The sequence below is a fragment of the Ursus maritimus genome, unplaced genomic scaffold (assembly GCF_017311325.1).
Source record: "Ursus maritimus isolate PB19 unplaced genomic scaffold, ASM1731132v1 scaffold_7, whole genome shotgun sequence".
Taxonomy (NCBI): domain Eukaryota; kingdom Metazoa; phylum Chordata; class Mammalia; order Carnivora; family Ursidae; genus Ursus; species Ursus maritimus.
The window spans coordinates 56,545,486-56,559,016 of record NW_024426885.1 but is presented as its reverse complement, the minus strand read 5'-3'; the positions used below and the strand labels follow the sequence as shown (position 1 = coordinate 56,559,016).

Below are 13,531 nucleotides of genomic sequence, written 5' to 3'. Positions count from 1 at the left end.
GAATGTCTGGATGCCTGCTGTGTAAGGGGGCAGACTGGAGGGGGATGGAGGACAAGCCAGACACAGTGGTTTCCAAGCAACTGGATTTGAGTAAGTTCCCATGCTGCTGGACCCGTGGCAAACAAGTGCTTTGAATTAAGTCAGCTGGGTTCTCTTGCAGTCTCAGATGGGGGAAAGACGTAGGGCTGTGCCTTTTAAAGATTCCAACAAAAATATGAGAAGACGATACAGATGAACCAAAGATGTCATGAAGTCATCCACTGCTTTGGGAAAAAGCTAGTATTCTCCCCTGCCCCCTGCTATGTTAGGGATATTTAGGCCCTACTAGGAGCAATGAGGGGCCATATGCTTGGGCTGAAAGGAGTTAGACAGTAGTGACCTTAGGTATCACTAACTCACCAAACAATGCAAAGGGAAAAGGTGGGGAGGTCTATGTTACCTTTCATCAATTACACCCATAGCTGTAGTTTTGATGGATTCATTTAATCAGCTTCTACTTAGCCTTAAGAGATCGTGCCATACAACTCACAGACGTGGAGACACACTTTTGATTTACTTATCCTGAGTGTACTGAGCCACATTATAAGGCGCCAAAATGTGCTTGAGACACAAAAAAATCCACTGAGACACTCAATATTGCACAGTGCGCTTCTTCTATAGCCAAAACAAGGCCCCATCAGCCTGTCTGCTCCATTTTCTTTTGGATATAATGGTGAGTGGTTTTTCTTTGTGAATTTATACATCCCTAAATTCTAGAACTAAAAGGTTGTTAGTAAACCAACCAGAGAAATCTTCTGTGGGGTCACTTTTAAAACTACTAGCTTCAATTGCCACTTGCAAAATATGCAAGAGTCGTCATCATCTGTCCCTCTTCTCTCCCCAAAAGTCTGGAAGTGTATGAATGAGGCAGTGAGGGAGGAAGAGATGCGAACGAGGAGAGGAAGTGATGGGAGAGTGTAGTTTTTCACTTGCCCTAGAAGAGCAGTGGGTGTGGAAGGAGACATCTTTAATAGGTATGAACTGTTTTTCAGATAATTAATTTTCATTTTCAATATAGAAAACATCATGCTAACCAGGAAAGTGGGAGGAAAGGGAAATATGCATCTTTGTTCTAACCTACCCATTCAAAACCTGCCTCTTAACTTAAGCCATCTTTAGACATAAGTTCACTGCGATTATCCCCAGCGCCTAGAAGAGTGCTTAGCACCACGTAGACATTCAATAGATATTTGTTGGATGAATGAATCTTACATTAGAGAAATCTGCAATTCACACAGCAGTCCAAAAATTGCCCTGGGAATGGTCCTCACAGCACAGCTTGCTCCAGACTCACCTGTGAAGTGAATTGGAGGTGTCTGTTAACCAATTCCCTTGTGCCCAGGTGTCTGGTGGTCTCTGAGCCAGGCACCCTCAGCTGGCATCTTACTCGAATGAATAAATAGTTGTTGTTTAGAGAGGCTTGAAATTTTCTTCACTTCAAGACAAGGATTTCCAGTATAAAAATAAATTCATTCACTCAAAAAAAAAATCATTTGTGTGTCTACTCTGTATAAGATGCTATGCTAGAGCCTTATGAATAAGACACAGTCCCTGACCTCAGGGAGCTGACAATCTAGTAGGGGAGGTAAGATGTAAGGCATAAAGAGTGCTGCTTTTGGGGGAAAAAATCTATTCTTTATCAAATAGACATTTCTAGTACTTTTCACCCTATATTTTTTATGACTCTAAAATCATCTTAATATTTTCAATCTTTATTCCTTAATGAAACAAAATGCCACAGGTTACATCATTAAGAAATACAGGTTTCAGTCAGTTATGCAGTGAAATTATTAGATTTGGTTTCCTTTTTTTCATGTATTCAGGAACAATAGTAAAAATACAGGCAACTGTAATGAAATAGTATACGTTTCATGTAGAATGCATCCTGTAAAATGTTCTGTTGCCACATTGGCTTCTACTATGAAATCTCTTCTGGCCAAAGAGAACTTTCCAACTCCAGGATTGTTCCTTCACGGTTGTGCACCTGACCTCCCCATCACATATATTTCTGTAAACGCTAAATAGTCCTCCCACGAAAGGATATTTTTCACCTCCGCACGTCTTAGCTTTGTGAATACTTTTTATCTGTTGCCTTCTAGTGTTCACCAGAGAATTAGCTTCAATACTATATTTGACCACTGGATGGCGCTGTCTAACTTAAAATATAAGAAACCTAAAAATTCCTGAACCGAGATACTGGATGATGTCAATGCAGGGTTTCTGAGCCCATTATTGACATTTTGGGGTGGATAATCTTCATTGCAGGGGACTGTCCGGTGCGGTGTAGGATGTTTGGTGGCATCACGGGCCTCTAACTAGATGCCAGTAGTGTTAGTGGCCATCCCCAGGTTCTGGCCACCCAAAATGTCTCCAGACAGGGCATACACTTCCTAGGAGGCAGAAACCTCCCCTGTATTGAATGAATCAGTGTCCTGCTTCGAGAATTCCATTAGAAGTCAATTATAATGAGGGATACTTATATAAGAAATTTTGGTTCGGTTGGATATGTTTGGTCTCAACATGTCCAAAATCAGATCCTTCATCTTCCCTTTCATAAACCATTCTTCAGCCTTGCTTAATGATTTCTATTAATGGCACCATCACATTCCTAGCAATCCGAATAAAAAGCATCCAAGTCATTTTTTTGCTTCCTCTAGCCAGTTCATCAACAGATCCCATTAATTCTAATTCCATTATTTTTTTTACATTCAGCCCTTCTTTTCCATCCCCCTGCAGTTCTCCAGGTCAGACTTGCATTACTTTATTAAGTTCCCTCAATATTTCTGACTTCAACCATCATAAAGGACTTCTAAGTGGCCTTTCTTGCCTCTGTTCCTGCCATTTCTCCCACTCAAATCCAGCCCAGATCTCAGGGTCAGCTCTTTCTTCCTGAAGTACTGTTCTGCTCATACTATTCCCCAATTTCAAGCCCCCAATGGCTCCCTGGAGCCAAATCAGGTACCAGCTCTTCTGCCCTGTGGTATTCAAGGCTTGCTCCAGTATGATGCCAAAACCTTTCAACCCATTCCTCAGAAAACACACTCAATATGGCAGCAAACCTAACACAGGCCCCTGCTTTCCAGCTACATGCCTTTCTCTGGCCTCTACCTGGAAGGCTCTCTCCCCAGCCTCCACCTATGGCAATCTTACCTGTCCCTTAAAGCCCATCTGAAATGCCACTGCCTCTGCAAACTATTTTCTGATCCTCCAGACCCCACCCAAAAACAATTCTACTTTCCTTGAAAACTTATAGCAAGTTTCTTCAATCTGGAAGAAGAAAAGATGACCTTATAGTATTTTATATAAAATATACCCTCTCTAGACCTCCTTGTCCCCTCCCCTTGCACTAGCCAGTCTTGCCCACACTAGGTTTTAGCTACTGTTGGTATGGACTGTGTCAAAACTTTGTCATGGACCTTATACAGAGCAGGCACTCCATAAATACTCATTGACCTAAACTGAACTTTAAATTTCTACGTAAGTCAGTATGTTTCTATATAAAGTGAATTGAGTCTAGAGCAGTAGTTCTTGACATGGGCTGCATATCAGAATCTCCTAAAGAGCTTTTAAAAAGCTTGATACCCAGGCCACAACCCCCCATCAGTTAAGTCATAAGCTCCGCAACTGTGGCATAAGCATCAGTGTTTTTTGAAGTTTCCCAGGTGATTCCAAAAAGCAGCCAAGATTGAGAAGAAAAATTTCAGAACTTACCCAGAAAGGTCCAAAGGGATGCAGATGGCGTTAAAGCTGTAGTTTTGTCACTTGGTGAAGAACTTACTCCCCCCCTTGTGCTACATGCCGTGCATGCCTAGAAAGTAGAAATACACGCACACCTCGGCCTTATTAGACCCTACTATTTTGTGCAACACTTATTAGACATGTAGCATTCATGAAGACCTTAGAGGAATCGCAAAAACCTGCAAAAATGGACCAGGGAAAGAGGAAAAGTTGATGCAATATGTCTGGCCCTTTGTTTCTAAAAGCCATACAGGTCCCATAAGCACTCTTGTCTCCAAACAACTTGAAGGGCTTTTCATAATTTGATTAGTCGTGGAAATGGGGATCAAAGGGAAAATGGAGAAAGGAAAGGCACTGTTTAAATGAAACTGCCGTTTTGAAACATAGCACCCTTCACTAAAGGAAGGTTTTAATCAGAATTACCAAATAGTGGAACTGGTTTCAATGCATCTTTCTCTTTTTATTCCTCACCTAACTTTTGTAAGCATCCAATGAGAAATTAAATAGTTGAGAGACCAGCAGCAGACAGAGCCAGAGCTCTGAATGAAACACACCATGGAGAATAATTCCCAGAGGAGTCAAAAGCTGACTTTTATAGGGACAGGTTAATTTGGATAATCCTCAAATGGTAAATGGGTTGCTTTCTACATGTTCACTTGTAAATTGGTTGTTCAAAACTCAGAATATATTTCCTTACACACACAACACCCAATGCTAGATTCCCAAGTGAGCTCAGTAAAGCCCATTTAATTCATGACTGAGTTATGATATCGATTATACCTGATTGGGTTATGGTCCCAAGAACAGGATCCAGGCAAAGCAGCCAATAGGAGGAGAAGAGAGACTACTTCCTCCTTTTTTGCATCTATGATGTGTCAAAGCGAAAGTGTGTCTAAGGTCCTTTCTGCATCTATCCCCCATTCTGTGTTTTTCTCCCCAGATGCCCTGTGCTCCATGTTCTGTAATCCCCCTGTGTGGTAACCCATCCCATCTCAGCCTGTCAGCATGCTTCATGCTCCAAAATGACCTAACTCCTGTTCCAGGCATCTTGGCCCGATGGTCAGAAGAAAACAGTCCAACTGAACGAATCCTGAATACCTGAGAGTCTCTTAACTTCACAGAGGGACTGCATTTTTTTTAAGCAGTTGCCTTCTTACTCCCATCAACTTCTAATTGACAGGATTGCTGACAAAGTGAAAAAAAAATCAGGTTGGGAGGGGAGGTCTAGAAAACTAACTGGGTCAGACATCCAAATTCTTGTTGACCACAGCCTCCTTCTGTCCTCTTCCTCCCCACACATTCCCAAAGTACCTTCCAAGCTGAGATCCTGGCCTGCGTCTGTATCTGGGCTATTTATGAATTGGTTGTAAACTCAAAGGCAAAGTTCCTAATAATGACCCTTATTCAAGGTCCCTTCCAGGGTCCTTGGGTAACCTGGCCTCAAAGTATTTCTGCTGATGGTTGAATAGAAAATCAATGTGCCTTACCAGTAAGATGAACAATTACTGAGATTACACTAAGCTTGTTGAAGTCCTTTTCACCACTAATTACCTTTTCTTGTTTTACATGGATCAATATTTCAGAAAGTTAATTACTGAAACATTGCTCGAAGAATGCCAAGCATCTTCTAAACTTTGACAATGCAGTGGTCATCAGTATGCTAAAAAAGTTGCTAATACCATGTTTTTAAAAATCTGTGCAGTGCAAAAAAAATGCATATTTGTTGAAAATATGTTTGCCTCTGATTTCTAATTATATTAGTTAGCATACTTGGTGTTATAGAATGATAAACAGGCTGCCCTTTGTTAATATGTAAATAATGGCCACCTCAAACTCCAAAAAGTAATAGCCTTGAAATTGCAAGAAATAGAGAAAGAACACACTTTTCAATCCTCTGAGAATTCTGCCAAAAATGCTGAGAGTAAGCATAATGACAATGGCTGTACTGTAGGGGCATATAAACATTAATTTGCTAGAAGATTTTAACATATGAGTGAATAGAAAATGTTTCCCTAATAATAAAAATTACAAGATTTCAACACTATTTGACAATAAATATTTTAAGGCTGAAATAAATGTATACTTTTCTTTAAAATGAAGAAAACAGTTCTAGTTTCCAGGTTTAAACTTTTTGATGATGATTCAACCATTTTTTTAATGTGCAAATATATTTGACACTTGGAAGTGATTTTTAAAAATTATTCTTATTCAAATCGTATAAATTACAACATGAATTATAACCTGGTTAAATATCAACAGAGCAACAGAAAGATAACTAGGTTTTAATCTTCCTAAAATATCCAGCACAACCAGTAGACTTCTTATAGAATGTTAACTCTCTAGGATAAAAGTTCATTGTGCCTCCTAACTGAAAACAGAGACACATTAAAAAATGAGACTCAAAGATGGGAAAGATGGGGGTGGAAAGACGTGATTAGTTTAGATTGAAAATTAATGGAGATACAATAAAGGGGTGTTTTGGGGCGCCTGGCTGGCTCAGTCGGTGGGACATGCAACTCTTGATCTCGGGTTGTGAGTTTGAGCCCCACGTTGGGTGTAGAGATTACTTAAAAATAGAATCTTTAAAAAAGAGAGAGAGAGAGATGTTTTAATACCCATAAGAAACATAAGTTATTTTCATATAATATGGTAAGAATGAATTGTTCAATGTTCCAAAATTCCAAAGAACCTGATGTTTTTCACAGATTCAGTGAGTTATCTGCAAACTAGAAGATTCTTTTAATTTTCCCACAATTGGGGTGCCTGGGTGGCACAGCGGTTAAGCGTCTGCCTTTGGCTCAGGGCGTGATCCCGGCGTTCTGGGATCGAGCCCCACATCAGGCTCCTCTGCTATGAGCCTGCTTCTTCCTCTCCCACTCCCCCTGCTTGTGTTCCCTCTCTCGCTGGCTGTCTCTATCTCTGTTGAATAAATAAATTAAAAAAAAAAAAAAGAAATCCTTCAATTTTCCCACAATTAATAGTGCAAGATTTCAGTGAATTATATGCTAGTATTGAATTGAATTATACAGCTAGCATATGCTAGTATATACCAGTCACTACCAAAAGATTACTAAATGTTTATGTGTACAGAGTATAAATGGTTTTACTGTGTTTAAGGAGAGTTAAAACCCTAAAATAATTCAAATGAAATAATTTACATGCAACTGCATTTTTTAAATGCATGTGGGTAAATTAAATTTTACTTTTTCAGTATTTTTATTTCAGAGACACCTTACCTTCTTTTCTGGTTTTCACTTACTTTTCCAATCTTTAGCATCAAGTTTCTTAACCTACCCTTCTCCCTTTGTTACCTTTCTGTTGAGATTTTTTTAAAAAAATCTGTAAAATACTTAATAGCATTAGGAAAGCTCCTTATTTGTAGGAATTCAAGGGGGATTTTAATAATTCAGATGAATTTCAGACACAGTCTCTGATTTTTCTATCACTCTGAGGTCTCTTATTTCTTTATCTGTAAAATAAACAAAATACTTGATTGAAACTCTCCAGGATGGAGGCTAGGATAAACAAACATTTATGAAGAATTTACTTTGGAGACCCTAAAAAAAGTAATAGGATTTTTTTTCTTTATTCCAAAGGAAATTTTTTTAATGTTTTTCTCCAAAGTGAGTAGTTACATTTGCTTTAAAGGTTCACATTTCTTTCCTGCCCCCACTACTTTGTTTTTCTTTAGAAAGGTAGTACATAGTGGTGGAATCTTCTTCTAAGATGGTATACATTAAAAAAAAAAGAATCTAGAGAAAAATCAAAGGAATTCAAGAACTATTCTATCTGCTTTCTGTAGGCAGATTCCCAGAAAATTTATTTTGGCCTAGGTAGGATAGCCTACGGGAACTCTGACTCCTGTGTCCACGACTGAAGCTAGTGGAAATAATGACTCTGCAGCCCACAAAGAAAGAGCAAAGGAGTTCCTGTATTCCTTTCTGGCTTAAGCAGTTCAGGACAACTTCATTGTACTATTCCAGACCCCAATGAAAAAACGTTCCATGCTAGCATGTCAATGGCCTTATGTTGAAATGAATCAACTTTAGGGTAACAGATAGATATGGACCCACAAAAATGAGCATAGATTTTGGCCGCTGCTTTTGCATTCTCGGCTACATCAAGTCTGCATTTAACCCCAATGACTCATTTCAGCCGTGAGGACTGGCAAAGGATGTACATATGCTCACTGGCATGTACACACACATGCACACACACTTCAACTGAGGCATGGAGCGCCCATAGCTAACATAATTCAATCAGAATCGAGAGATGCCTCTTACAAACATGGTATGCTTCCATCTTAGGAAGCTTGAGTCAACTTATTTTCTAAAGTACTTTTTTGGTTATTGAAATACTAATGGAAAAAACGATTATAGAAGCCATTTTGAAATGTGTGAATTACATAAACAGTATGTTTTGCTTCCATTACTAAAAAGCAATTAATGGATCTTGGCTTTTATTTCTGTTCTTCTGCATCATGCATGTTAGATATTCTGTGGAACTGAAAACAAGTGATCGCTTAAGCCCAAATGTTTGTGAGCATAAACTGTGTCTTTCTTCAGAAGGTATGTGGTACTGTATTCCAGTAGACCAGTCATCTCCATGACATTGTTACTGTTTCCTAGTCGTGCTTTCTTAAAGATTTGTTGGGGGTTGTGTTTTGTTTGGAAACTTTGCAATTAGAAGAAGAAAAAATAAGAATTAAGAACCAGTATTTAATTCAAACTGGATATTTTAAAAAGCAATTTAGAGGATGTGATGGACTGTTTCTTTATTAATTAAATAAAATTTTATTTATTCTCAATTAATTGTTGGGTTTGTTTTGCTTTGTATCTGGTTCCAGACTATGTATGTGAGTTAGGTAAATTCTTGCTTTCAGTGTTTTTCTTTCAGCTCAGGTGGTTTTTGGATACCCTGCCAGTTTAAAATAGCAATCTTAAAGACCCGTGTTACTTCAATAAAACAATTGTTAGAGCTTGTACCCACTTGTATTCATGACCAGAGAAGGGAATGGGTTATACGCATGTGAGAAGACAGGTCATATATTTACGGCTTTATACGCACTTTAAAATTGTTTTCACCCGTAGGTAGCAAAAAGAGGTATTTTAGCGATGCCTACGCAGAGAGCAGAGGCTAGCCAAATTCAGTCCAAAAACAGCACTTTGCATTTACTGTAAGATGGCAAAATTTAAGTAACTGAGACTTACTGTTGAGTTCCACAGTTCTATTAACCACAGCCCAAATGCATTCTATCTGGTTCATAGCTAACAGAAATTTTAGATCTTCCTTAGTATAAAGGCCACCTCATTAACTAAGAAACGGGCTGTATTGGATGTTTAGAAAGATAGCCCGATCCTCTTAACATCTGCAAATACCAAAAGTTTGAAGTCAGTATCATCAGTTTTTGGTAATGAGGTTAATGGTGTCATAGTACACGTTGTTCTTTTAAGTGGTTCTTAACATTTACAGCCCGTTAGAATCACCTGGGGAAAATTTTAAACTATGCCCAAGCCTCGCCTTGGAGCAGTTAAAACAATTCTTGAGCGAGCGGGGGACCCAGACTTGATATTTTTTTCAAGACTCCTAGATGTGATTCTAATGAGCAGACAGGGTTGAGAACCACTGGCTTGGATGGTCTTTCCCATCTTGATAGCCCTATTCATTTGTATATGATTCTTCAAGACTTCTGACCCTGGGGTTTGGGGATCCAGCCTCCAGCTAGCACATAGGAAGAGCCCAGATATAATAACTAGTCAAACTGAAAACCTGCCCAGGGGAGTCTTCTTTTATTATTTAATGTTCCCTCTTAAGAGTTCTTATGGCATAATGCTACTGGTACTACACTGTTGAAGCATTCAGCTATATTCTGTTTAGGACTGCTTATTGATTAGTACGTGTGTGTTCTTCTTGGCTGCATATCCAAGGGCAAGGGTGGTGTTGAGTAAGTCTGGGTATGGGTAGGTGCTTGATAATATTTGTTGGATTTTTTTAAAAAGGGAGCTCAGGTAAAAGAATGTTTTTGAATTTCAATATGCCCTGTTGTCAAACTAGAAAGAACACAGATTTTTCAAATGTAGACAGTATAGAATACTGTAGCAACTCTTTAGTGTTTTGGTAATCTACAATCTATTATGTATAATAATGAATCTTAACTTCAAAAAGATTTTACACTTGTGCTATCCAAGCTCCTAATGCATAAATCATAATGGATTTCCCAATGTACAGTTTCTGGAGTTTTATCAAAGACTGGATTTGATCACTGAGACCCATTTACTTTTCCCTCAGATGTCTTCCAGGAAAAGATAGTACATCAAGTGGGGTGGATAGCTAGGGATTTGGTAAGAGCTAAATTGCTTCCAGAGATTTCAAAAACCAGAACAGGCAGTTATAGGCAAAATATTTAATGGAGAGATTCCCATTCTTTTTGGAGAATGGGGATGCAGAAGAGAAACAGGATTAGGACCCTAACTTTTTAATAAATCGTTCAATTTCATTAAGAAACTACTGTTAATAATCAAAAAAGAAATATTTATTGAGAGCTTATTCTGTCTTTCCCTCTCTACTAAAAGCCATAGAGATAAAATGAAAAGCACAGTTCTCTTTTACAAGGTATTTACAGTCTAGAGAGTGGGATATGAACGCTACTGGAAAAAGGACTCCATCTTAATACATTTAGAGACCTTTCCTAATTAATACATTTTTTAGTACTGATTTGATTCATTCTCAAACTCTACAAACTTACTGGGGTTATTAATGAAGCTTTCTGAGTCTAAACTATTGTACCCAAATAGTAAGAAAGGCAGATGCCCAGAGCCTTGCCGTTAGTTTAAGTACACGCTGCAGTGTGGAGTGTGGTCAGAAAAAGGACCTGACATTGTCTCTTCTAGAGCTGTGTAGTGTAGACTATAGTGTCTTCTAAGAGCCTAAACATTTTACTCTCGAATTTGCAGTGAGGAAGCAAAGTCCTGAGGCTGCCTCAGGTTCTTCTTAATGGATATCCGAAGGAAAGGGAAATTCAGCACTGGTTTCTCAAAGCTTTTTAGAGATACACTTGGGATTTTGTAAGTTGAAGTTTATGCCCTGGGGAAGACAGTTTGATTCCTTACAAACCAAATGGATTTTGATAATTAGGGATAACTAAGTAAAAATTCTATGAAGACTTTCTATAGAGTTAAATATAAATTGCAAATAGGTGGCTGCATCTCATGTTAGGTGTTGGAATCCATAAAAGTTCGGGGGATGTCACTGTTGTTTCTGTTGACTTGTGAAAAATGCCAAATGCACACATAAGTTAGAGTCCCGCTTTTTCTAGTTATTATTTATAATTATTATTACTTCTAATACTGCATGCAATGCTGTTGACCACCAAGTCACTCTTTACATTAAGGGTTTGGTTTACTCATCCAATGGTTAAGCAAATTTATAAAAGTAATTCAAACCAATACCGTGCATATTATTTTGCTCTAAACTTGATTAGCCTTGATGGCAGTGATGCCCTTTTTGCTCGCTTGTACTGATTAAAAGGAAATCACTTACAAAAGCAACATTTTTAAATTTCTCAGTGCTAGTTATATTTATATATATAATACTAACATATATATATTCCTATATAGGAACAAATATATATATATATATATTTGGGTACTTGTAAGGAATTAGTAGTAACTGGCTTAAATAAGATATCGAGAAATTGTATATCTAGTTACTTAAAAGCTAAATGTTATTTCAACTAATTTAACCTTTAAAAAAAACATGAAAAATATATCTATATTTCCAAGTTCACAGAGAAAGCTTTCAAATTAATTATTTGTATTCTCATCAGCTTGTCTTCTTTTTTTTAAAACAAAGTATTACAAAAGGGCACATTTGCCAACCGGTGCAATTAGATTTAAACATTCCACATCTTCACTCAGGGAAGCACTCAATGTCATCACCTCCACATAGGCCTTTGTTGCCGTCAGGAAACTAGCAGGGCACTTGGCATGAAAAACAAACCCACATTTTTATTTATATATTACAAAATCTATATTTTAATAATGCGTACATTTAAAAATACAGAGCACTCACGCCCATGTAGTCTAGCAAAAAAAAAAAAAAGTACGACTACTTCATGCATACACACACAATGCACTAAGCATAAATGCATTTACATGACAGGTAGGTAGCTGTTTTAAGCATACACAAGTAATGGATACTGTAACTTCACCCGAACAGGTCAAACTTAACAAAGTTTAAGAAAGTAATTATTTCTCCGAGGACTAAAACTGCAGTAGAGCCTAATCCTATTTTTTTTTTTAAGATTGCTTTTCCTCAAAGTCGTCCAAAAAAGAGGAAAGCGGGCATTATTTTCACAGCAACCAGATCCATTAATGTAATCTACAAAATACTGATAAGGAGGAAGAGAAAGGCAATAAAATCATGTCCATAAGACCGATGATGCGAATAAATGCAACCTGAAAGTTTACTATTTTATCCTAAGAATGCATCCTAGGCCACCTACTGGGGAAAGGGCTAGGGCCCCGGAACTCGATCACTGAGCATCTCCGCCAGGCAGGGCCGCGTGCCCTAACTGGCCATCTGGAAGGGCTCTGGCTGGAAGCCGAAGAGCCTCTGGCCGTAGGGCTCGCTCTCACCCGGCAGCTTCGCGCCCGCAAACGGAAGGTAGTGATCGCGGCCAAAGTGCTCACAGTGGAGACTGACCCAGTCCCGCTCCGAGCCGAATCGCTCGGCCTCGGCCAGGATACGGGTCAGCGCCATGATGTAGCTCAGTGCCATCTGCAAGGTCTCATACTTGGACAGCTTTTTATCCTGGCCCCACTGGGGCACTACCCTGCGCAGGCGGTCGAACGCCGTGTTGAGCCCTTGCATGCGACGGCGCTCGCGCGCGTTGGCCGCTAGGCGCCTGCGCGCCGCGCTCTCCAGCCGCCCAGCCCCGGCGCACGCACCCGCGCACTCGGCACCGCCTGCGCACGGGGGCGCGGCGCGCGGTGCCGCCGCCGGGTTGCTGGGCTTGCAGGACTTCATCCCCGGCCGGAAGGAGGGAGGCGCTGAGCTCACTCGTCCGCTTAGGACCTGCGCGCGAGCCGGTCTATCGAGCCGCTCCCCAACGTGGCTCTTCTGAGCGAGTAAGTCATACACAAAGCAACTCGCGTGGAATCAGAGTTTACAGTGGGGAGTACGGGACCCCGCCTTCCGTCCTACTGGATAACCAGATTGATGTCTCTTCACTTGCTCAAATTTAGGGGAAACTGAGGTGCTGAAGAGAAAGTCATTTTCCCAACGTGAGATTGGAAAAGAGAAGGGAACCTTCTTGCTGCGGAATTTGGTGTGGCTGGTTTGGGGAAGGTCTTTCAAGTCCTCTGGGAAAGCCTGAGACTTCTTTTTCCGGAAGACGAAATCTTTCCAGATGCTCAGAGAAGGAGCGCTTTTTCTGCAGTAGCTGTCGGACAGTGCTGGATAAATCTTTGAAGGAGGAGAATTTATAGCAGACGGCTGAGGGAGGGAACAGGTGGTGGCAGGTGGGCGGGCGTCCCTCGGCTTCCATCTCAGCACCTTCCTACCCTGGGAACTGCAGGGGGGGGGAGGGGAACGACGCAAGGCAAAATCCTGACATTACAGCCTTCGTCTGTTGAAGTTTCTCCAAAGCTATGTCCAACAGTAACACACCATCTGGAGTGGCCTGGCTGTCCCCAAAAGAATAACAGGGTGGGGGTGGGGAAAGAGCTTGGTCGATTTTTTCCCATATCAGCGA

At 40.0% G+C, this 13,531-nt stretch overlaps 1 protein-coding gene across 1 annotated transcript; it reads right to left on the bottom strand.

The window, feature by feature from the left end:
* Positions 1-12,345: 12,345 nt before the first annotated feature.
* ATOH7 (atonal bHLH transcription factor 7) lies at positions 12,346-12,900 on the bottom strand. The gene has a single exon (XM_008696283.2). The coding sequence runs from the start codon at positions 12,802-12,804 to the stop codon at positions 12,346-12,348; it is 459 nt and encodes a 152-aa protein (XP_008694505.2). The 5' UTR covers positions 12,805-12,900.
* Between the last annotated feature and the right edge of the window lie 631 nt (positions 12,901-13,531).